This window comes from Podarcis gaigeae (assembly GCF_964106915.1).
Source record: "Podarcis gaigeae genome assembly, chromosome: 8".
Taxonomy (NCBI): domain Eukaryota; kingdom Metazoa; phylum Chordata; class Lepidosauria; order Squamata; family Lacertidae; genus Podarcis; species Podarcis gaigeae.
In genome coordinates, this window is record NC_139684.1 from 83678705 (window position 1) to 83704809 (window position 26105).

Sequence of the window (26105 nt, forward strand, 5' to 3'; positions counted from 1 at the left end):
CTCCTTCCTCGGAGGTTTTTAAGCAGAGGCTGGAAGGCCATCTGTTGTGGATGCTTTAGCTGAGATTCCTGCATTGCAGGGGGGGGGGGTTGGACTAGATGACCCCCGGGTGTCCCTTGCAATTCTATGATCTAGCCCTGTTTGCACAAGCGTGTGGTTTCCTTGGCACTTCGAAGTAAGCTGTGTCTCTTTGCAGGCGTTTGAAGGATGAGAAAGGACTACAAAGGGAAATAACGTTACGGAGATACAAGCCAAGGTTTATTGGTAGTGATACCGATTCAATCCAAAAATAAAATAAAATAGGTAAGTTCCATTTTCAGCAATGTAACTTCACTGTGCCTATTCCCCCCCCCCCCATTTTCTTCTGGGTTACGCTCTTATTTTGGTTTTTGTTAATTGTACACTGTGATTGGGCTGCCTTTTCCGATTCGTCTTTCGAAGGGTGGCAGAGATCTGATTGACATAGCTGTCAAGCGTCCCTTATTTGGCGGGACAGTCCCTTATCCCAGCGCCGTGTCCCGCTGCTGTCCCTTATTGATGATGTCCCTTAAATAAGCTACTGAAGGTAATGGGGCCCTTTCTATGTCCAGCTGTCCTTTGTCAACAACAAATGGTTGCTGTTTTTTTGTGTTGAATATATGCTATATGGTAATTTATAGGACCTAATAGGTATCTAAAGCCATTTGCACGAAACAAAATATGTATTTTATCAAAGTAATTGTTGATCCCTTATTTTGGCTGCTGTTTCCTTATTTTCGAGGCTGCTGGTCTCTTATTTTCAAATTTGTAAGTTGACAGCTATGCTGATTGAGTATCTGGGCACGATAGCGGCAGGTTTTATTTTTTAAGTTTACACCCGCTATTTCTGCTCTGCAGAGGTTGTTGTTCTGCAGAAGGGTTTGTAGCTCAATGGTACAGCATTGGCATTGCATGCAAAAAAGGGCCAGATTCAACCCCTGGGATGTCCAGGTCGGGCTATAGGAGAAGCCGGTCCCAAATCTTGAAGAAGTGCTGTCTGTCTGTGTTAGGCGAACAGTGAGCTGGGCCTGACGAAGGCAGCTTCACTCATTCCCACCCTCAGCCCTGGAAGATCGGGGGAAGTATGTGTTAAAAATAAATAAATATTTTCGAGGTCTTAAGTACTGGGAGCCAGGAGCCTTTTGTTGCTTGTGCCACCAGATCAGAGTTATAAATTCCTTGCTAGCGGTGGGATGGCGTTGCAGGGGAGGGGAGGGGGAACCCTGAATACCGTTTTGTTTTAATTATCATTAATACCAAAAAGAAAAGGAGAGACAAACACACTTGGAAACAAACACCCCCTCGAATTGTCTCTAAAGTATGATATATTAAATCAGCTCTTACCCTTTTTCCCAACAGAAAGCACAAATATTTAAATATATAAAGCCACTTTTTCTTTTCTTTTAAAAAAAGAAGAAGATAGATGTGAACTATATTTTCCCTGCTCCTCTTCAGGCTGAGGCCTAAATTGTCTTTGGGGTAACCAAACCCGTGTGTGTGTGTGTGTGTGTGTGTGTGTGTGTATAACAATGGAGTCCTGCCACGTATCATTCTGACCTAAACGGGTGGTTTGAGAATCTCAAGACAAGAGTTCAACCGTTGACTGTAACATCTGCGTTGAGACAGGAAAGTCCCAGTGTTCTGGGCCAAGGGATGGCTCCCCAGTTTGCAAATTTCCATTTCTCTGCCCCTTTTTATGTATTCCTGGACACCCACTCCACTCCTGGAGATATAGCAAGCATCTTTAATCACCATAAAATTCAGAGTGGGGTCCACCATTTTGAGGTGGTGGGGATCTGCCATGGGTGCGAACCCATGCTGAAGTATAGATGACTCCATCCATGGCCTTTATCACCCAACTGGCCATTGGTTGGTGGCCCAAAGGTGCGTGAGCTTGTTCTTCCTTGCTTTTCCCTGGTCTTGATGGGCAAGTGAGTCCATTGACACGGAAGGCCGCCAAAGGAGCTCTGGACCGCTATGAGGCAGTTTCGGTTTTGAGGTCTGGAAAGCGTAATGATTCGTCAGAGAGTCTAGTAAGCCAAGTCTCTGGTTGCTTTCTCTGTCCCACGGGCCACGATGCGATTGGATGGTGGTGGGAGAGAACGTCTCGTGGATGGTCTTGCTGGTGATGGCGGCACGAGGCAGAGCTTCTCTTGTTCCTTTGGCCCCCTCCTATCTCGCAACGACAACCTTACGAGGCGTTGAGCAAGGAGCGGCTGTACAGGTTCTGATAATAGGAGCCGGTCTCGCTGAGCGAAGTGGATGCCTCATAGGGGTGTTTGCTTTCCACCGCGTGTGGGGAGCTGTAGCCGCTGTAGGCCATGGCTTGCTCGTAGGACTTCAGGTCAATCTTGTGGTTCTGCTCCGTGGACATCAAGTTGGTGATGGAAAAGGGATGGTTGAAGTTGAATTGAGGGTCCATTTTGAGGTCGCTCGGGAGATCCAGGTTGGTAATTGAGGTGGCAAAGTAGTGGCTATTCATGGACTGAGAGATGGGGGCTGGCGAGGCCTCGGAAACTGGGGATGAGCCCTGACCCCCAGAACAATCGAGTTGCACCAAACCCCTTTGCTCCTCGGAGCCATGGGAGGTGTCTGAGTGGCCCGACTCTGCTCCTTCCGAGCCCGTGTTGGGGCTCTGGCCTTCCTGAAGACCCTCAGGAATCTTGGATGCCTGCTCTTGGGTGTTGGAGCCTTTGGAGTTCGGCTTCTTGGCCTTGTCCTCGATTTTGAAACGCTTCTGCCTCCTCAGGTAACAGCCGTTCTCAAACATGTTGCCCGAATTCGGGTGGAGCGCCCAGTAGGAGCCTTTGCCGGGCTTGTCCGGGGAACGGGCCACCTTGACGAAGCAATCGTTGAAGGAGAGGGAGTGGCGGATGGAGTTCTGCCAGCGCTGCTGGTTTTCGCGGTAGTAAGGGAAGAGGTCCATGATCCACTGGTAGATCTCGTTGAGGGTCAGCATCTTGCTCGGGGCCTGCTGAATCGCCATGGTGATGAGGGAGATGTAGGAATAGGGAGGCTTAGCGTGGGTCAGCGTGCGCCGGTACGACTTATTGATCTCCTTGGGCCTGTTCATGCCTGACGGCGAGTAGCTTAGTGGGGCCATGGACTGGCCGACATTTTGGTAAGGCGACAGAGAGTTGAGTGTGGGGGCCTGAGCTCCCAGCTGAGTCAATACTGGGCTGACGGGAGAAGCCACCGACGGGAGGCCCATTGAACTGGTGGCGTTGGTCAGTCCAGTGAGAGAAGGGCTACTCAATCCGCTGTTTGGATAAGGCATGTTCATGGAGCTGGGGGACGTGAGGGGGTTCAGCGTCACGTAGGAATTAATCGAGTTCATAGGCCCCAAGCTGGACGTCATCGTGCTCACCGAAGGAAACACCTGTGGGAGACAAAAGGAGATGGTTACAGGAGAGTCGGAGCATTCCCCAGGGAGACAAATGGCAAAGAAACGGTCCAACATTTGATGCTTTTGATAGTTACACAGCAGGCAGAAATCAAGACGTGGAGCTTTTCCTGCCACTAAAAGCAGACATCTGCACCTGTTGAATTTGTCCTGTGCCACAGATGAAAAGGTGTTGATGATGGAACAACTGCTTGCCCAAAGAATGGAGGGAAAAGACCATTTTATGCTAAGAAATATAAAAGGAAGAGGGTCCACTTGCACCACTGACATAAGATATAAGAGAAAGGGGGATATTTCCTCACAGTGAAGCACACAAAGGGAGGTATTGAAACCTCTCCCTTTCCTTGTTCTGCTAGGGAAAAAATATACAGATGGGCCACAAATAGAAGGAAGATCTGCCACCAGGCTTGCCACTAAAATTTTGCGGAGAGGAAAATATGAGGCGCACTTGAGAGTTCCCAGGTGAAACATCCCTGGTTAGTACCATCTCACAGGGAACAGACAGAGAGTAGAAAATGCCCTCTCAGTTTGGGCTGCCATTGCTGAAGCTTTCCTCCATTTCAGACGAGGTGGGCTGGTGGTCCATGAGCCCGGTCATTTCCCCTTGGGGCGCCATCTTTGTTTACCAGTCCTTTATTTGCTCAAAGCCACTGAACCAGATGCTTCAAGGCAGCGAAGCAGCCCTGCTATTTACATAAGATAGGGACTTAATTGGCAAAACTATTGATCCTCGAGGATAAGTGAGGATCTGCTGCCAAGGGATGGGCGATACCAAAGCAATACAGTTTGGTGCCACAGTCCTCACTGGCCATATGCTTGTCGTCTGTTGCTGTGGGTGATGGGGGCCATAAATTTTGTTCACGGAGCCTGTTCTGAAGGCCTTGAAAGGCAGCAGGAAGACATCGGTGGACCTGAACGGGTTTTTGTTTAAGAAAGGAGGCCTGCCTGAAAAAGCTAGAGTATTGGGTTTGGCTGGTAGGAAACCCAGATATAAATCTCAGTTGAACCAAGAATTTCACTGAGATGAGAAGGAGAGGACCACTGTTCATTTGTTATCTAAGAATCCAAAGGGGACTCTTGGTCTATCAGTGCCAACCTTTGAGAAGCAGCGGAGAAGAGAATCCTTCTTAAAAACAAAAACAAAAATCCAGTCTCCTTTATAGCGATGGCGACAGGGCGCTTAGCATTTAAAAAGTGCTTTTTGGATGCTCAAAGAGCATCACATACATGACCACAACGATACTTACATCAGACCTGTAAGGCAGTTCTTTATTACTACAGATGGCCAAGGGAGGGGTGGGGCTGAGAGACAATGGGTCCCCCCCCCCACACCTTTGAGCGTTATTTAGCCCATGGGTAGGCAAACTAAGGCCCGGGGGCTGGATCCGGCCCAATCGCCTTCTAAATCCGGCCCGCAGACGTTCCAGAAATCAGCGTGTTTTTACATGAGTAGAATGTGCCCTTTTATTTAAAATGCATCTCTGGGTTTAAAATGCATCTCTGTGGGGCCTAGGAATTTGTTCATTACCCCCCCCAAAAAAATATAGTCTGGCCCCCCACAAAGTCTGAGGGACAGTGGACTGGCCCCCTGCTGAAAAAGTTTGCTGACCCCTGATTTAGCCATTTGTCTCCTTCCCCACCCCATTCAAATTAGATTGGAATAGCCTCCACCCACACGTTTCTGAATTTATATATGAGAAACAACTTTGGTCTTTCTCATGAATACCAGCAAGCATTCCCTTTTGTTTTTGCGGCTGCTTTCTCATTGGTTGATTCAGTTATGCCAATTAAGAACTGACGGGCCACGCATGCAGATAGCTGCGGCGCATGCAAAAGCACCCCGGTTGCGCAGTTATAAATTTGCTTGTGTTGCTTTCTGGTTTTGTGCAAACCTGAGGGATAAACAAACCAACCCCCCCCTCCCCAGTTCGGGACTGGGAGCACACCATAAATAGTTATGAGTACGACTGGAAAAGAAATGAACGCATTGAGGAAGTAGCAGGCATGGAAAAGAGAGTGGCAGAAAGCGAGGGTTGCTCTTATGTCACCCCAAAACACAGACCCAAATCGGCTGCAACCCTGAACGGAGCAGTTTGCAGCCCGGCTTTGCTCAGCTTATCGGATCACCCACCCTCATCGGGGAACCTGAATTTATGGAAGGAAAGCATTGAGGTGGGTGCTGCTTGGGGTGGGTGTGTGTTAACGGCATGTGGACTATGCAAATTCAATGAGAAACAGACATTAAACTCCATTATGGGCAAGCCTGGTATGGCTTGCCTAAGGTCCACCTAGTTAGCCGAGGTGAGATTTCAACTGGGGATTTTCCTGGCGTGACACTGTTTGGCGCTACACTATTCGGACTTGTTCCGCCTTCCATTTCTTGGAATAAAGCAATCCACCCAAATGTTTATCTAACAGCCTTCTGCAACCTGTTTTATTGCTCCACCCTCCCAGTTATGGGTGGTGGAGCAGGCGGGCTGTTCTATTGGTTCACCGCCCTTAGAAAATTCCTGGTTATGCAGGGTGTGTGTTCCAGAATGTGGGGCAGGGCCACCACCACTTGAGGGGCCTTCTAGGAGAGGCAGGTGGAAGAGCCTTTAGTGGGGCTGGTGGTTTCTCCACACTCCCCCATCATTCCCAGTCTGATTTGGGGGAAGAGGAAGTATAGGAAGAACCACTGTTTTGTTCTCATGAAAGCTCCTTGTGTGTGACTTGAGGACCAGGAAGGGTCAGAAATGTCCTCTTCTGCTACTCTTCTGTTGCCAACATTATGCTCCCAGTCTACAGATTCTCACATGCAACTGCATGCAACCTTACATTGAAACCTGCACATTATCTACACATAAGCCCTCCTTTTCTGATTTGAAGCTAACTGTGGATCAACGCTTCCACCAGCGTTTCCACTAACCATTGTTTCCACTGAGCAGTTTTCAAAGTGGGTCTGGAAACTGTGGTTTGGGCTAACAGAAAAGGCAGTATAGACGTAGCAATAATCATAATTAGTTCTGAAACTCAGTGGGAGGCATGATTGATTGTGCAAGAGGGGAGGAGGATCCTAGGAGCCCATTTCTCGATCTCCTGAGCATGGTTTGAAGATGGGACAGAAAAAATGCAAGGAAATTTCCCCCCTAAAAGCAATGCTACTTAAGTTTCCCAAGCAGCAGCTAACCATTTCGCAGAAAATGTAGTCTTGAAATGTTCCTAAGATGTACAACACCATGCTTAGAGATGGTCAAGAAATACAACACACTGCCAATCAAACGCGAATACCTTGGGTCAAGGTATATGTAAAGTAAGGGACCTTGGAAGAACTTCTGGCCAGAGGAGCAAAAACCGTGACTGGTTTCAGAACGGGGCAATTGATTCCTGAATTTCGGAGTAACTGTTTTCACAACAGAGCTGGATGTATGCACAAATATATGCATTTAATGGTAGGATACATTTTAATTTGGAATTTGGGGCTGTGCGGCATTGTGCCTATAATTTATCTTCCTTCTGAAACGTCAGAAATGCTATTATTATTATTATTATTATTATTATTATTATTATTATTAGTGTCTTAGGTTCTTGTGAACTTGCACATGAAGTCTAAGGGCTCTTCAGTGTGGCAGTTTGAAAATGTAATCCTGTATTCTCACCGTGGCCAACCAGATCAACGCCCATGAGGGGAACCCCGGGCAGGATCAGTGCACAATAACAACTCTCTCCTCCTTTGCCTTCCAGCAACTGGGATTCAGAATCATACCGCCCCATTGAACAAGGCTGATAGCCATTGATAGCCTTTTATCCTCAACGAATTTGACTAATCCTCTTTAAAATCCATCTGAACTTGTCTGCAAGTTCCATTGTTTAACTGCATGAAAAAGCACTTTTATCTGCCCTGAACCTTCCGACATTTGGCTTCAGCGTTATGAGAGAGGGAGAAAAAGTTTCTCTACAAAAAGTGGTTCCCATTTAGCTAATTACTGAGGACCCCCCTATTTTTCAAAAGCCCAGCCACAGCACCCCCTTACTTTGAAAAAAATGATAATTCTACGGTACTAGATTCAGGTAGGTACTGTGTTGGTATGACACAGTCAATATATATATATATATATATATATAAGGTAAAGGGACCTTAAAGGTTAAGGGACCCCTGACCATTAGGTCCAGTCGTGGCCAACTCTGGGCTTGCGGCGCTTATCTCGCTTTACCGGCCAAGGGAGCCGGCGTACAGCTTCCGGGTCATGTGGCCAGCATGACTAAGTCGCTTCTGGCGAAACAGAGCAGCACATGGAAACGCCGTTTACCTTCCCGCCGGAGTGGTACCTATTTATCTACTTGCACTTTGACGTGCTTTCAAACTGCTAGGTGGGCAGGAGCAGGGACCGAGCAACGGGAGCTCACCCCGTCGCGGGGATTCAAACCGCCAACCTTCTGATCGGCTCTGTGGTTTAACCCACAGCACCACCCATGTCCCAGTAGCACCTTAGAGACCAACTAAGTTTGTTCTTGGTATAAGCTTTCGTGTGTATTACCTCTGCATATATATATTTTTGAACAAAATATGGGGTAGCCCCTAATAAGCAAAGCTATACTAAAAGAAAAAGGAAAAAAAGACTAGGGCTAAGAGATATCTGTTTTTCAACATCATGGTCTATCAGCCGCTAAACATCTTGATGTTCTGAAATTGGAGATCAGGCGTGGGGATGAAGGAAGGTGCAGAAGGTTGGGTGGGTGGGAAGAGGAGAGGAAACTGAGTCACTTCCACAGCATGGTTTGAGTGGGAGGGGAGGGGGATGGGGGGTAGACCTGGGCGATATATCAATACAGTGGTACCTCGGGTTAAGTACTTAATTCGTTCCGGAGGTCCGTTCTTAACCTGGAACTGTTCTTAACCTGAAGCACCACTTTAGCTAATGGGGCCTCCCGCTGCTGCACAATTTCTGTTCTCATCCAGAAGCAAAGTTCTTAACCCGAGGTACTATTTCTGGGTTAGTGGAGTCAAGCGTATGTAACCTGAGGTACCACTGTATTGTCGAACGGCTTGGCTCCCGAACGCCACAAACCCAGAAGTAAGTGTGCCAGTTTGTGAACGTTTTTTGGAAGCCGACCGTCAGATGCGGCTTCCGATTGAGTGCAGGAAGCTCTTGCAGCCAATTGGAAGCTGCGCCTTGGTTTATGAACGGTTCCGGGAGTCGAACGGATTAAGTTTGACAACCAAGGTATGAGGGGCAGACGGCAGTGGCGGCTTCACTCGATGGTGTATTGCCGGTGAAAATGGGGGGGGGGAAACAAGCTGCAGCGAGGACAGTGGTGGTTTGACACCGGCTCCTTTCTGACATTGTGATATACCGCCACACATGTTTAGCTGGCGGTCTGCTCTGCCAAAGAGAGGGAAAGGTCTGCTCTGCCAAAGAGATCCTCACATTCGGCTGCCCTGGTCTCCCTCGGCGTGAGGGGAGGCAGATCAGATCAGCAGCGTTATCGGCGGAGATCATCGTGCGATATCCGAGGCGCCTCGAAATCGGCTGCTCTGCCCTCCTTTGCGCGAGGAGCGATGCAGGGTTAAAATTGTTATCATGGTGTTATTTCGAAACTGATTTTGGGCCAGCATACAGTGGTACCTCGGGTTAAGTACTTAATTTTTTCCGGAGGTCCGTACTTAACCTGAAACTGTTCTTAACCTCAAGCACCATTTTAGCTAATGGGGCCTCCCGCTGCTACCACGCCGCCGGAGCCTGATTTCTGTTCTTATCCTGAAGCAAAGTTCTTAACCTGAAGCACTATTTCTGGGTTAGCGGAGTCTGTAACCTGAAGCGTATGTAACTTGAAGCGTATGTAACCTGAGGTACCACTGTATTGAAAAATCGCACAACGCTAAAGCAGACCGTAAGATTTGCGATATTACTATGCAAAAATGTCAAAATTAGAGTTGGGGGCTGCAGACAAGAGATGGGGCCACGGACCCCCAGGCGTCCCTGCACCCCTAATTTGGATCCACTGCTCATGCTTACAGATTTTTCTCAGTGTCCACATTGTGTTGTCCTCATCAAATTGCTGCCCTGTATATTTTTTTTACCCATTTAATCCAGATTCGCCTACTGTTTCCACCTTTCAATTACGAGGGTATCCAAAGAAATGGGAAATCAGGATTAACTGGGGAAGTAGGGCGACGCTGTGCAGAACTTGCATGCGTGAGCAGTCCCAGGCATATATCCATAGGGGCGTGTCTGCAGGCACCAGTGTGTTTGCCAGTACTTCCTATCACGCCCACAAAATATCTCAATAAATATCCCCTCAAATATCCAAAGTGCGCAAGAGACGTGTCTGCCCTTCCTGCTCAGTTGAAATTTGCCTTGGCTCGTCCTCTCCTACCTTGAACAGGGTCTCTTAAACATGCCCACATTTCATACTGGGGGCCAGGTGGGCGGCCCCTGCGTTGCCACCCAGTGGCTTGGGTGCCCAGGTGGCACAAGCAGCAAAACTTTAGTGTGTGGAGAATTTCCAGACCGTATCTCCCTGAACATGTAGCCGCCGACTCTCTTAATTTGACCCCATTTGAAAGAAAATCAGTGCATACATTTGGGGGGATTGGGGCATCTTATGGAGCAAATGGGACGCAGGTGGCGCTGTGGGTTAAAGCCTCAGCGCCTAGGACTTGCCGATTGAAAGGTCGGCGGTTCGAATCCCTGCGGCGGGGTGCGCTCCCGCTGCTCGGTCCCAGCGCCTGCCAACCTAGCAGTTCGAAACCACCCTCGGGTGCAAGTAGATAAATAGGGACCGCTTACCAGCGGGAAGGTAAACGGCGTTTCCGTGTGCGGCTCTGGCTCGCCAGAGCAGCGATGTCACGCTGGCCACGTGACCCGGAAGTGTCTCCGGACAGCGCTGGCCCCTGGCCTCTTGAGTGAGATGGGCGCACAACCCCAGAGTCTGTCAAGACTGGCCCGTACGGGCAGGGGTACCTTTACCTTTACCTTTTATGGAGCAAATAAGATGCGGGTGGCGCTGTGGGTTAAACCACAGAGCCTAGGGCTTGCCGATCAGAAGGTCGGCAGTTTGAATCCCCACAATGGGTTGAGCTCCCGTTGCTTGGTCCCTGCTCCTGCCAACCTAGCAGTTTGAAAGCACGTCACAGTGCAAGTAGATAAATAGGTACCACTCCGGCGGGAAGGTAAACAGCGTTCCTGTGTGCTGCTCTGGTTCGCCAGAAGCGGCTTAGTCATGCTGGCCACATGACCCGGAAGCTGTATGCCGGCTCCCTCGGCCAATAAAGCGAGATGAGCGCCGCAACCCCAGAGTTGGACATGACTGGACCTAACGGTCAGGGGTCCCTTTACCTTTATGGAGCAAATATTCATTTGCTGCTGTTCTTTTAATGTTATTTTCTGACATCTTGTGCTCCTTTATTGTTCCAGTCGTACCTTAGGTTACAAACACTTTGGGTTACAGACTCCGCTAACCCGGAAGTAGTACCTCGGGTTAAGAACTTTACCTCAGGATGAGAACAGAAATTGTGTGGTGGCGGCAGTGGGAGGCCCATTAGCTAAAGTGGTACCTCAGGTGAAGAACAGTTTCAGGTTAAGAACGGACCTCCGGAACGAATTAAGTTCGTAACCAGAGGTACCACTGTGTTTGAATTTTTTTGTCATTGCGTTTTGCTGTTGCGTCCCTCACTGAGGCTCGATCCCCTGAAAGGCACAGGATAGAAATCTGTGAGGAGGCGAATGGCAACTCCATGTTAAGTCATGGGATAGAGAGGTAGTTTCCTTCTGTCCTTTAGCGTGCAGTAAAACGGCACTTCACGAGCTTCGCGATTGGCATGCAAACGTTTGCAATGTCCACACAAACGTCATTGTCCCATATTCCCTCCACCATTAAATCTGGATCAACCCTTTCTGAGCGGAAATCCAATAATAAAAGAAAGAAGGAAATCTGGTGTCAGCAGCTGATCCGCACTATGTGACCAACCCATTTACAATATGAAGTCCCCACCTGGGAGCACCGTTTGCCCTGCTGAGCTAATTCTGAGCTAGACACCAAAGGTATGATTCAGTAGAAGCCAAACCACGCATGAGTTTGTTTTTCCATCGCTGGAACTCCTAGCACAATTTTGTTCTTCAAAAAGCAACCACAGCGGGGAGGGGTGACTTGACTCCAAAGCTTTTTCCGATCACAGAAGACCAGTATATCATGTCATTTGACTCTAAGGCACTTGCAACAACAGTCGACACAAGTTTGGCTCAGCCTTCACCACCCTGGGGCAATCCAGATGTTTTAGACTACAACTCCCAGCTGTGCTGGCTGGGGCTGGTGGGAGTTGTAGTCCTAAACATCTGCAGGTTGCCAGGCTGGCTAAGGCTGCTTAGGTTTCCTACCTGATATTTCCTCCTGTGTCTCCTTTAGACCTGCCTTGGGTGTGTCTGCCTGTAACTTATTTCCCCCCCTGAGCCAAACATTGTAAACCCTTTTCAGAAAGAGCGAAGGAGATTAGCCTGCTCCCAACCAAGGTTGCCTTCCTATTGTTTCTGAGAAGGCGAATGGCTTTTGAACCTTCTTTCATTATCTTGGATTAGAGGGAGCTATTTCAGGGCCGTCCAGCAAGTCGCTTCTTCACGTGGCTGGGATTTTATTAGCCAGATGTTCCTGCGGTCCAGTAGGAAATTTCCTTCTCCTCCCTTGCCCTGACTCCCCAGAATGGGTGCAATCCATCACTGGGCAGGATTCATTGGAAAGCATAGAATATATGCCATAATAATATTGCACACAAGTGGTGTTTTGACACAGCGTGTTCACACGGCGCTTGCGGGTGCAAAGCGCGCTGGACAAATGAGCGTTTGTAAATAAGTGGGAAGGACACATGGTTTCACGGTATGTTTACAAATACACGACACTTTCCTTGTGTTTACCATTATAGATACCATGATGTATGCAGCAAACACAACATGCCCCATAAATTGTGAGTTGGCTGAGACCCATCAGTTTGCATAGGCTGCACCAGCTGGCTCCCTTCCCCCTAACACGCCAGTTGCACTTTGAGAAAAATGATTTTGGAACTTAATATATGGATGTCATGGTTTAGGTTTGAGCCCTGCACAACATCGCACGCATGCTCTGTAACTGAACACATTTCCCTGCGCTGCGAATAAGTTTGACGACTCTTGCTATTAAATAGTGGGTGAGAACCTCAATACATAACACTTGCTTTTCGTTTCAGTAAGGTTTCAAGCTCGCGGGATTATAAAGAAATGTTTAGATGGTGACCTCGGAGCCTTCGCGTTCTTTTCTTCCGCAACCGGGATTGAACAGAAGTTTAAATTCTCTCCCCCCCCCCCCCCCCGGAAATGCTGTCCAATTGTGGATGTGCAATTTTCTTTAGAACCCTCTTCGCTTTTTCCATCCTTTGCAACTTTTCCCGCTGCAGGTTTTGCCGGTCTTTGCTGCTCAGGAGGAGAGCGTGGGGTTTAGATTTTCCATGGCCTCTCTCATCTCCCTGATAGCCCCAAATCCTTTCTAAACAGCACAGCAGACGCTGGCATTGTGCAAGCTGGACCGGGGCCATCACCCCCTCCTCACCCCCACCCCCGGACAGGCAGCCTTGGACATTAGAATCTGTTGTTTGCATGCGGGGGTGGGGGGGGCAGGTCTGGCAACCAGCCCTGGCTTGGTCTCCCCTTTCCCCAAAGGTATCTCTCATCCCTCTGCACTGTGTACAAGAAGACCTTTGAAACATGGCGACAGCCACATCAAAGCCCACCCCTTTGTTGGGAAACCAGGAGTCAAATCTGTTCTGTCCCTGCAACTGAGGAGATAGGGCCGGTTTGCTCATTGAAGCATTAAACTGGGGTAACCAACATGCCCCCTGGTTTAGCAGCCGCATGGTGCAATCCTGACTCAGGGTTTGTCCACCCTTCCTGTTGCTGTCCCCCAGTGAAAACCCACTCTCTAGCGCTTAATCGGAGCAAACAGCAATTCCGGTTTCCCCTGGATTGACGTTTGTTCCGATCTGTTGCTAAAGAGCGGGTTTTCCTTTTGAAAAGAGTGGAGCAAGGGGGAAACCGCTCAGAGCCATGCTTTCTAGAGATGGCACAAGCAGAAGTGTGTTCAGGAAGGCTCCCCTCCTAGTATATGTGGATGGGACTGCAGCCCCAGGCACTGGGTACCCTCAGAGTGCGCCAGCGACATGGTCCTGCCTCCCACTTTGTAAAAGTGTGCCATCGCTTTCCCGAAACATCACGCCTGTGAGTAGGGACTCCTCATTTTTGCGACACACCGGACCTCATTGTAGGCCAAGAGTGGCCCTCCAGATGTTGCTATCATCATCGCTGGCTATTGGCTGTGCCAGTTGGGGCTGATGGAAGTCCAGCAATATCTGGAGGGCCAGAGATTTAGGCACTTGCAATACTTAGGGCTGCAAGCCTGAGTTGATTAACCGGTTAGGTGAAACAATTAAAAGCCACGTTGATCAGCTAAAAGGCAGGTCCCAGTTAATGGGACTATAGTTTTATAACTTTTGAATTCAAGGAATTCAGCTTTTTAGTACAAGTTGCTTTTGTAATTGCAGGTGTCAAATGTCATATTAGGTGTCTTCAATACCCAAAAGCAATATCTGTCTGCAATATCTCCAAACAAAGGAAGTATGTGCTTGTTTGTTCTTTTGCTTTAGACCTATGTGATTTTTACATGTGCAGATTTATGGGTGGCGCTGTGGGTTAAACCACAGATCCTAGGACTTGCCAATCAGAAGGTTGGCGATTCGAATCCCCACGACAGGGTGAGCTCCCGTTCCTCGGTCCCTGCTCCTGCCAACCTAGCAGTTCAAAAGCACCTCAAAGTGCAAGTAGATAAATAGGTACCGCTCCGGCGGGAAGGTAAACGGCGTTTCCATGCGCTGCTCTGGTTCTCCAGAAGCGGCTTAGTCATGCTGGCCACGTGACCTGGAAGCTGTACGCTGGCTCCCTTGGCCAGTAAAGCGAGATGAGCGCCGCAACCCCAGAGTTGGCCACAACTGGACCTAATGGTCAGGGGTCCCTTTACCTTTACCTAGTGGATCCACTTAACTGGTTAATCGCCCCAAGCTGTAATCCAAAATACACTTACTTGGATGAGAAAGCACCATTGAAAATAGTTATTTCTAAATAAACATGGCCTGGGTAGAGATGCATGAGATTGTGCTGCCTTCATTAGTCAAGTGAAAGCCCTAACATTACACCAGCAGTAATATATCATTTATTTTGGTGGCATTGGGAACACAGAGCTTTGCAGAATAACAAAATTCTAAATCAACCTTCCCTAAACTGGTGTCCTTCAGATGTTTTGGACTACAACAACTCCCATCGAACATCTTTGTTTCTCAAACTTTTTGAACTTGAGCATCTTTTCTGGACTTTATTTGATGAAACACACATGCTCCCTAGGAGGAGGAAAGAAGAATTCACTTGCTAAGATGCTTTCCTTCCTTGGAATTTTGCCCCCACATTTTTGAGGACCAGTGTGTTAGGTGCAGATGCATTCAGCAGGGCCACCAAAGCCAACTTTTAAAAAAAGAAAAGTCGGATCATAGAATGGTAGAGTTGGAAGAGACTCTGTGGGTCATCCTACAGACTGCGGAGAGAATAATTGGGTGCACTCTTCCCACCTTGGATCAAATCTATGCTTCCAGGTGCTATAAAAAGCTGCAGAGATAGCGCAGGATAGTGTGCACCCCAGAAACGATCTCTTTCAGCTTCTGCCTTCTGGAAGAAGGTACAGGGTTATAAAGACTAGGACTAGCTGCCTGAGAAACAGTTTCTACCCAAATGCGATTTTGGTTTGAAATACAGTGTAAGGAGTGTCCATGGGAGTATATTGTATTTAAAAACGGGGTATCAGAGTTTTTAGGGGGCTAACCAGGTTGGGATAGCTGGGATAGCAGGCTTGTTGGGTTTTGAATGTTTTATGTAGATTTTTCAATTTCGTTTTTCTGTATGGGACAATGACAATAAAGATCATCGTCTCGTACCGTATCCAGTCCAACTTTCTGGAATGCACGAATCCTGCCCACAGACAGGGCCGTCTTACCCATAGGCGCTAGGGGTGTGGGGCACCCGGGTGCCGGGCTCTCAGGAGCGCCAGGCCGAGAGTCCGGGGCCCGAGAGTTGAGTCCGGGGAAGAGCCCGCCCATCGCTCAGAGCGCCATGACAGGCTCTTCTGCTGCGGGTGGCTCTGCACCGCGAGTTTGGGGGCGACCGGGCCAGCAAGACACTGAGGCGGCCGGCCGGCTCCACCCTCCTGAGTGCCTGGGACTGGGCAACCTGGGGGGGGGGGCGTCGGGCAGATCTTTGCACTCCGGCGCCACATATGCTTAAGACAGCCATCCCTGGATGGGCTCAAACCACCAATGTTCTGGGTTAACTACTCAGCCCCCTAAGCAGCAGGTTGGGAAGGCAACAGAGGGAAAGGAATAGGAAGTGCTGAGTGAGATCCAAAGGCATGTGTTCACATATTTGTTTTAACTGGAGATTCTATTTGGAGATTCAAAAGGATGCCACTGTTGTTGACTGGCCCTGCTCCTGTGCTTGGGGGTGTGGTGGTGGGGAAAGCGTCGCCTGCTAAATGTCCGCATGTAAGACTTCTGTTTAGAGCGTAGGAGCAGGGGCTGTAGAAATGCTGGCAACTCTTTTAGACCAGTTGCAGGTAGGAAAACAGTGGGTTTTCCCACCTGTCTGTACATTATACAGTGGTACCTTGGGTTAGATATGCTTCAGGTTACAGACGCTTCAGGTTACAGACTCTGCTAACCCAGAAATAGTACCTCGGGTTAAGAACTTTGCTTCAGTATGAGAACAGAAATCGTGTGGTGGCGGCGTGGCGGCAGCGGGAGGCCTCATTAGCTAAAGTGGTGTTTCAGGTTAAGAACAGTTTCAGGTTAAGAACGGACCTCTGGAACGAGTTAAGTACTTAATCCAAGGTACCACTGTACACTGGAGCGGGGATTCTAATTCACATCAGCATAATATACAGCATAACTCCATGTAGAACCACCCTTGCTCCTATCCATAAAACTACTTCTAAGTAGTGGAAACCCAGACTTTAATGCTCCCCTGACTGTGAACATGCCTGGGCAGTTTCAGTGTGCTAAGGACCAAGAAGTCAGGTCTGCATAATGCCTCTAATATTCGGGAGTCACATGTCGGGAATAACAAACCCTCCCTCTTTCTAGGTCAGCTCTCCTGTGCTGGCTGGGACCGATGGGAGTTGTAGTCCAAAACATCTGGAGGGTGGGCTAGAAAGTTTCCGTCCCCCCCCCTCGAGTGCTGCAGCCCTCCTCCTGCTTTTGTTTTTTAAAATCATTTTTATTGATTTTCCAATAAAAACAGCCAATCCACATATCCACATCACAATCCCATTAAAAACAATAAACTAAAATAAAAAAACCCTACCAAATTGCAGTCCAAATTGTTAATTATTAATTTTTCCGGGCTCCCCATAGTCTGAAGAACATCTCTAATATCTTCGTTCCTGCCTCTTCCCTTGTTTTCATATTTTCCACATTCTGATCTTAACGCTTTTATTCCACCAAAAAAAATGTCATAGAATCCCATCACAGAGCTCCTGTGCCACGGCCAGGTTTGTCATTATAAGGGCCTTAGCTCAGTGGTAGAAAGTCTGCTTTGCGTGCAAACAGTCCCAAATCCAATTCCTGACAACTCCTGCTAGGACTTACCCGCACCCGAGCAAACAAAATGCGAATGTGCGTTAACCTGCCTCTCCATTTCTGCGGGGGGGGGGGGGGAGTGTCCACATTATGTTGTCTCCATTTCAGGGTTGTCCCAGACCTTTCCCCCTCTAACTGGGGGGTTTTCCAATCCTTGGAAAGTGCAGAACAGCCCGGATTGAAAAACCTTCCATTTAAAGGGGGCGGACGGGGAGAGAGGGACGTGGGTGGCGCTGTGGGTTAAACCACAGAGCCTAGGACTTGCCGATCAGAAGGTCGGCGGTTCGAATCCCCGCAACGGGGTGAGCTCCCGTTGCTTGGTCCCTGCTCCTGCCAACCTAGCAGTTCGAAAGCACTCTAAAGTGCAAGTAGATAAATAGGTACCACTCCGGCGGGAAGGTAAACGGCGTTCCTGTGTGCTGCTCTGGTTCGCCAGAAGCGGCTTAGTCATGCTGGCCACATGACCCGGAAGCTGTATGCCGGCTCCCTCGGCCAGTAAAGCGAGATGAGAGTCGCAAGCCCAGAGTCGGCCACGACTGGACCTAATGGTCAGGGGTCCCTTTACCTTTACCTTACGGGGAGAGAAGATGTGAAACAACCCTGGGGTTGTTTGGACATCGTCTTCTGGTGTGGGCAGGCCCAGACTCTGGAGAGCCTCTGCCAGTCAGGGTAGATCATTGGTTCTAAAAGGCAGCTTCTTTGGTCTCTTGCGTAGGACTAGGAAAGACCCTTCGCGTCCCAGTCTCCTCTGGCAGAGCCGCCAGTCCCTGGTCCCCAATACAGAAAATGGACTCAAGGAAAGGCATGTCTAGCTTGCCAGTCCTTCACCCTCCTCTTTCTGCACCTCCTCCCTTTGTTCTCTGCACTGTTGAAATTTAGACTGCAAGCTCCTTGGGGGCAAGGACCTGCTTGTTTAGCTTAGGCCATAAAGCTCTGTGTATATCAAAGGCTCTTTATCAGCAGCAGGACCTTGGCAGTTCTCCTGAGACCGAATTTTGCCGCTTGAAAAGAGGTTCTGGAGCTCACCGGCTTGGAAACCTGGCTCAAATTAAACTCTGCTGCTGAATAGAGAACCCTGCCATGCTCCGACGGAACGGGCCGAGCCAAAAATCACCCCCTTTCAACCATATCCTGTTGCCACCTTCCCTCTGAACGACACCCATTGGTTCTCGGGCACAGTTTGCATCCTGCTCAGCAGGTTTCTGTTTGCTCCATTCCACGAAGACCACAGAAGGTGCTAAAATTAAGTCGGTTTTTCCTGCATGGGAAAGGTTGGACCAATTCTGAACATCTGGGGGCTGGGAGGGACGGTGGACTGGACCACTGGAGATGGGGAGGGAGAGAGAGGGGAAAAAAGAGCCGTTGTCTTAAAAATGGCTGGAAGTGCCAACTCCGTCTCGGCTTGCAGAACGTTTTGCTTTTCAACCAGACCCCAGAAGGACTTGCATGTGCAATTGCCAAAGTTGTCACTGGCCCTACTCCTGTGCAGTTAACAGCAGCCTGATGCAGAGATATTTTTTTTTTTGCAAATGAAGCTTTCCCCCATCATGTTAGCTCCATGCCAGGAAAATATTCACCTGCTAAATTTGTGCCAATCAACTCACTGCTTAAGGCACAGGGGCAGGACTAGTTTTTAAAAGTTGGTGACCCAACCAAACATTTACCAAACATTTCAGATTATTATTTTTTTTGGGGGGGGGATTATAGAATACCTTTGGATTATAGAATACCTTTAGACCAAGGGCATAGCTGTCAAGCGTCCCTTATTTGGTGGGACAGTCCCTTATCCCAGGGCCATGTCCCGCTGCTGTCCCTTATTGATGATGTCCCTTAAATAAGCTACTGAAGGTAATGGGGCCCTTTCTATGTCCAGCTGTACTTTGTCAACAACAAATTGTTGCTGTTTTTGTGTGTTGAATATATGCTATATGGTAATTTATAGGACTTAATAGGTATCTAAAGCCATTTGCCCGCCACAAAATATGTATTTTATCAAAGTAATTGTTGATCCCTTATTTTGGCTGCTGATTCCTTATTTTCGAGGCTGCTGGTCTCTTATTTTCAAATCTGTAAGTTGACAGCTATGACTAAGGGGAGTCAATTTAGTGCCCTAGTCTAGTTGTTAACTACAAATCCCACCATGTCTGACCATGGGCCATTCTGGCTTGAATGGATGGGAGTCGGAGTCCAACAATATCTGAAGAGTGCCATTAGAGCTGCTCCTGTTTTTGGTGACTTGGATATCCAGCAATAGTGCTAGAAATCAGTTTTAGGTATAATCAAGGCTAAAAAGAATCCCACTAATAATAAAGAGATTCCGATTTAAACCATCATGAATGGTTACAGATAGGTAGCCGTGTTGGTCTGCCATAGTCAAAACAAAAAAATTCCTTCCAGTAGCACCTTAAAGACCAACTAAGTTAGTTCTTGGTATGAGCTTTCGTGTGCATGCACACTTCTTCAGATACACTTTAGATACACTTTAGACACTTTAGTGTATCTGAAGAAGTGTGCATGCACACGAAAGCTCATACCAAGAACTAACTTAGTTGGTCTTTAAGGTGCTACTGGAAGGAATTTTTTTGTTTCATCATGAATGGGATAGGGAGGCCCTGTCCTATTTTGTGTCTTCGGAAGAACAGAGACTGCAGTCCTAAACACATGTGTAGCAGCCCACTCTGAAACACATTGACTCAGAAGTAGGCCCCACGGGACTCACCACGTCTTACTCCAAAGTAAATATGTACAGGACGGCAGCCTGTTATTGTACCTTTCACCGTACAGAGGTTTGTAGCACCTGGGAGCATTTCTGTAAAGGATGCCTTAGAGAACACACGCCACAGCTCTGATCCAGGTCCCTGTCCTTCTGCTGTAGTTACATAAAATGACTTTCAGAGACCCTCTCACAAATCTGCCGATGACTAGAAAAGAAGTTTTCTTAACCTGTTTATTTCCCGCGGTGACAGATTTGACTGCAAAGCAAAAGTTTGCTGGGATTAAAAAAATGGCAGAACGGGAAACTAAAATCCAACCTAAGGATGTTAAGAGGGGTAGCAAACAAACAACCCGGACTCCTGCGGCACGTTAAAGACTAACAGTTTTATCACGGTGTAAGCTTTTGTGGAGTCCATGAAAGGTTACGCCATGATAAATCTGCGAGTCTTTAACATGACACTGGAGTCTTGGCTGTTTTAAACCCAGTCTGCCTATCTGAAGGCAGCTCTGTATCGGGAAGATTTTAATATCTGATGTTTTGTTGTGTTCTTTTATAGTCTTTTGGAAGCTGCCTTGGGTGGCTGGGGCAATCCAGTTCGATGGGAAGGGTACAAGTAATAAACTATCATCATCATCATCAAATCAGTCTGGATGAGTTATAGCACTCAATGCTAGTTTCTTTCTTACAAAGGCTGTGCACACACTCCCGTTGATTCGGCATTCAGTGTGCGTCAACCACTGGTTTGGGAGACACACATATGACCTTAGTCACAATCTGCATCTATCCCATTGTTTCTTAATACAGCATTTTGATGTGCTTGCCGACCTCAGAGCAATATAAATTGAGAAAAAAGAATGAGCTAGCTGTTTCAACACAGTAATGTGTACACGACCAAAGAGCCAAACTACCCAGGACCTGTGGGATTTGTGAATGGGTCTCCAAGAGGCATATTTAGTGATCAGTATCATTTGATTACATGTACAGTGGTACCTCAGGTTACATATGCTTCAGGTTAACCCAGAAATATTACCTCAGGTTAAGAACTTTGCTTCAGGATAAGAACAGAAATCGTGCTCCGGTGGCGCGGCAGCAGCAGGAGGCCCCTTTAGCTAAAGTGGTGCTTCAGGTTAAGAACAGTTTCAGGTTTAGAACGAACCTCCGGAACGAATTAAGTACTTAACCCGAGGTACCACTGTATAGCAAATGCCAGCTTTCTGTTCAAGTACTTCCTCAATATACATGTTAATATTGGTCATATTAGTGACCACAACCACTGTTGGGCATAACCCTGCTCCCATCTTTGATAGATTGTGATTTGAGGGGTGTGTTTTTTTAAAAAAGCTTCCACAACTGTGAGTAGTGCAAAATGACCCTTTGTCGTTTTCCAGGTCCACCCTTTAAATAGTTTCATATCTAAGGTTTTGAGCAGTTCATGTACACAGAGATTCGTCATATTAGGTGTGGACGGAACAACTTTCGCTAACACTGGTGTTTCACGTCAGCGCTGCCAAGCCTTCACAGAAACCTGAACCTGAAGGAACTGATAATCATGTATTGTTCCCCTGCAGGGGCACTGAGAGCTAAAACAATCTCCCTTTTGAAAAATATATGGTTCTTGTATAGGTCCTGCTCCCAGTATCTGGGATGCTGAAGAATTTTTTATTTTTATTCTTTTTAGTGGGGGGCTCAGGTGAGGCAACATGTGGAGCCACCTAGGGGGTGTGCAAAAAAGGTGCTTTGTTCAAAGTGAAAATGTTTGTGCAGTTGGTAGTACCTAAAAACTGATTCAGATTAATAAAACTGGAACAGCTTTTTCTAGGGCAGACCACCTGTACCTATGAAAATAACGATTGCAACGTGGTATCTTGTTGATTAGATTGGTTTGTGTCGCTGGAATTTGCAGGCGCTGAGAACTAAAAAACAGCTAAGGCAGTCTGATAAATTGAGAGTCGTTCAGCTGATATCTCATTTTAACAGATTAATCGATTACTGAAAGAGTGTGCTAACTTTTGTCTTATGCAAAAGTCCTGGCCAGCCTGAATGAAAGCACGTTTTTTTCTCATTCTGAGGCGCACTAACAGCAAAGTTACTTATTAATCCAAGTCTTTTACGTGACTCAGTAGAAAGTGGCCCAATTGTAACATTTTCAGCAATAAGATAAACCTACATTAACCTGCAAGAGGGGTGACTTTAAACTGTTGCCGTGACCCACAGCCTAATTCAAACCCTTGTTTGTAGAACGGCAAATTTAAAACCATTTTAATCAATAAAGGGGTAAGTCTTGCCCGAAATCCTTCTCCCATAGTGGCAAGTTTCCCATCAGTCTTAATGAAGCAGAATTTACCCCCCCCTTTTTTTTTTACCTTACTTGTCTGATTTTGCTGGTTGTGACTTTTATTTGTGGTGTGTCACAGAGAATGAAGAAATAATGGTGGTGTTAAAGTTGCCCATTTGCTCTGATTCTCTCATGCTTCTTTCAGCAATTTCAAAATGTTCCTGTATTTTGGTTCTAGTTTTAGGTCCACCTATTTAAAATTGAGTTTTTGATCAACCCACCAAACGTTTAGAATGGAGTTAAGCCTAAACAACAGCAAGCAGCCCCAGTGGTGAGATTTTTATGATTTTCATAATACAATAAAATAGCAAACAGAATAAGTAGAATACAGAGTCCTATCTTAAAAGTACTGTATTTTTCGCTCTATAAGACGCACCAGAACCCAAGACGCACCTAGTTTTTGGAGGAGGAAAACAAGAAAAAAAATATTCTGAATCTCAGAAGAAAGAACAGCAAGAGGGATCGCTGCGCAGTGAAAGCAGCAATCCCTCTTGCTGTTCTGGCTTCTGGGATAGCTGCGCAGCCTGCATTCGCTCCATAAGACACACACACATTTCCCCTTACTTTTTAGGTGGGAAAAAGTGAGTCTTATAGAGCAAAAGTCCTTAGCTCCTCACAGCCTCTTATCCAGGAGACCAACATTTCCCTCTCCCTCACCCAGGGTCCTCCATCAACCATCTCCCACCCCCATGAGAATATAGTCTCTGGGCCTTAATAAAGGTCAGCAAGCAGCCCTAGCTATTTTATTGCATTTTTAAAAATGAATGCAAATGGTTTATTGTATCCTCGGACACAGCTATACAGCTGCAAATCAAAGTGTGTTGTAAAGTGCATTACACAAATGTGACACTAGGTGGTGACGGTGAGCTATGGCAAAGTCAATATATTTTTCAAAACTTTTTTTAAAAAGCGTTTTCACAACGTTTTTTTTTTTATATGTGTCTAGATTCCACCCTAGTCAAATTTTCTCTGTCCTGATGGTTCTGAATGACTCTAACCAAACCAAGGATGATTGTGTAATGAGTTGGCTGCCTGGTGTGTTGAAATCTGGATTATTTTATCTCTGCTGCAGAATGAGAAGAAATCGTGAAGCAACTGCTCACGCGTAGGTTCCCCTTCCCCCTTCTTTTTGATACTGAATTGGTTCATTTGGGTATAAAACCTCTTCACACCCTTTGATAATTTGAACTAAATTTACTAAATACGACAAAGGCACAATTCAGCAGATGAGAACTTCCGGGGGGGGGGGGCGGTTTCTAGATTTTGGAAGTCCTGAAAGTGTTCCCATTTGTCTGTGCTAAAATTCCTGGTTTGCCCTCATCGACCAGCTGCTGGCTTTTCAGTTTTGGTCTACTTTTATCTTGTGTGTACTAAAGTTTCCGCTGACTCCCCTCCCACCCCCCAATTGCCTGTTTCGATCTCGTTATATAGTTGGGTTATATAACTGGATTTCTTTCTTTTTTTCCTTTTAAAAATATTGAAAATGTTGGCATATATAAATCTTTAAAAATATAAATAACAAGGGGGATCTGCAACAAAATGTTGTGGCATGGAATGGCCCTGTTTAGGGTGTTAGCCAGGCCTGTGTGCCCATCTCCAGGATATTCCGTTCCGTTCCTCGTTCCCACTAGCATTCAATGTTTCAGACAGCTTTGTGTACCAACTGAGCATGCTCAACTCTAATTGGGCTGATTGATTATATCTATCTATCTATCTATCTATCTATCTATCTATCTATCTATCTATCTCTATCTATCTATCTATCTATCTATCTATCTATCTATCTATCTATCTATCTATCATCTATCTATCATCTATTTATCTATCCATCATCTATCTATCTATCTATCTATCTATCTATCTATCTATCTATCATCTATCATCTGTCATCTATCTATCGCCCACCCTTCACTGTAAGCTCCCAGGGCAGGTTACAACATTAAAAACAAAATTTAAAACATTTGTGGGTGTCCCTCACCCTTATTTCCTCTCTCCCTAGTTCTGCAGACATTGGGGTCCCCCAAATCTGTTGCCACCTCTCTTTGGTATATGGATGGTGTCATTTTGGGTACATAAAAGATTCCACTGTTTACAGACTCTTCAAACGGGACAGAGGAAAAATAAAAGTGTAAGAAACTGACTATGCTAGGGCAGATCGAAAGTCACCAACCGCAGCTCCGCTGTATGTGTTCCTTGGAAGCTGACCGTGGCAGAGATGTAACCATTCCCTGCAGTTCGTCCCCAGAAACTAGTCATCAGACAGACAGCCTCTGACGATGGAGGCTCCCTTTCTAGCTAGGTAAAGGTAAAGGTAAAGGACCATTAGGTCCAGTCGTGGCCGACTCTGGGGTTGCGGCGCTCATCTCGCTTTATTTGCCGAGGGAGCTTCCGGGTCATGTGGCCAGCATGACTAAGCTGCTTCTGGCAAACCAGAGCAGCGCACAGAACCGCCAACCTGCTGATCGGCAAGTCCTAGGCTCTGTGGTTTAACTCACAGCGCCAACCATTTCCCTCCTTTCTAGCTACAACTGTTGATAAGCCTTAATCCTTCATGAAATCAGGATGCCTAAAGTTAACCGATCAGCGTCCTTTCCTCTGACAGGCATTTAAAGCGCATAAATAAATAAAGCTGGAAATTTTAAAATACTGTACAGTAGGAAGTGTTCTTAATGTGCCGGCGCTGATTTCACCCGGTGAAACCAAATCTTCCTAGAAAGGGAAAAGATTCTGACCCTGTTTGGAGGCGTGTTGTATTTGTCCTTTTGTACATTCGTCTTAGACAGAGGAGCTTTATCAATGAGAACGAACGAATGTGTTAGAGGGGGTCTAGGAGAGAGGACTGGAATCATGCGGCCTTACTCTGCCCCACTGTTCTCCATTCACAGGGCTTTAAGTTTCACCCCCTTGCTGGAAAGGGCTACAGACCCAGCAGATGTTTTGGGGACAGGGTTGCCTGGTATATTTTGCAATGATACCCCCCCTCCATTTGCATGGAAAAGTCCTTTTTGAAGCTCATAGGTGGCTTCCAGAGCAGTTCGCAACAGAGGACTGCCTCTTCCAGCTCTCCTGGGGCTTGATCTTAGAGGTGCAATTCTGACACCTATCCAGGGCTGGATTTAGGTTTGATGAGGTCCTAAGCCAGTGTTTCCCAACCTTGTGCCTCCAGATGTTTTTGGCCTACAACTCCCATCATCCCTAGCTAGCAAGACCAGTGGTCAGGGATGATGGGAGTTATAGGCCAAAAACATCTGGAGGCACAAGGTTGGGAAACACTGTCCTAAGCTACTGAAGGTAATGGGGCCCTTTATATGTCCAGCAGTCTTTTGTCAACAACAAATTGTCGCTGTTTTTTGTGTTGAATATATGCTATATTGTAATTTATGGACCTAATATGTATCTAAAGCCATTTGCACGTGTTGCGATGTAACCAGTCCATGCAGAATGTAGGCACCCTATACAGTAGAACCTCGGCTTTTGCAACTTCGGGTTGCAAAAGCAGCAAACCTGGAAGTACCGGTATTTTCCCAGGTTTCGCTGCTTGTGCATGCGCAGAAGCGCTCTATGCACCGCACACATGTGCAGAAGCACTCTATTGCACCGCGTGCATGCGCAGAACAGGCACCTCCAGTTGCGGAACCCTCGGGATCCGGACCGGAGCTCCGGAACGGATCCCTTCCACAACTGGAGGTACTACTGTATATAGAAATGAGCAAACCCATGATATTTTAGGGAGCAGGCGGGGCCCATTACTTATAGGAGCCTACGCAACACAAAACACTCTTGCTGTATGTAGGTTTTATTTTATTTGTTTTTTATCTTATATTTTGGAAATTTACATCTAGGTTTTTTTTCCTTTTTTGGGGGGGGGGGGGCTCCCAAGAGAGTGGGGCCCTAAGCTAGAGCTGGTTTAGCTTATACGTAAATCCAGCACTGCACCCAACTAGTAACTTCCGCCAGG

The 26105-nt window shown here is 47.0% G+C and overlaps 1 protein-coding gene across 1 annotated transcript in view; it reads right to left on the minus strand.

The window, feature by feature from the left end:
* Window positions 1–236: 236 nt before the first annotated feature.
* Window positions 237–26105, minus strand: part of FOXA3 (forkhead box A3) — a 33761-nt gene continuing 7892 nt past the window's right edge. The window contains exon 3 of the mRNA XM_083754085.1: window positions 237–3397. Coding sequence (XP_083610211.1) covers window positions 2210–3397 — 1188 coding nt within the window. The 3' untranslated portion in view covers window positions 237–2209. The remainder of the gene's footprint in view (window positions 3398–26105) is intronic.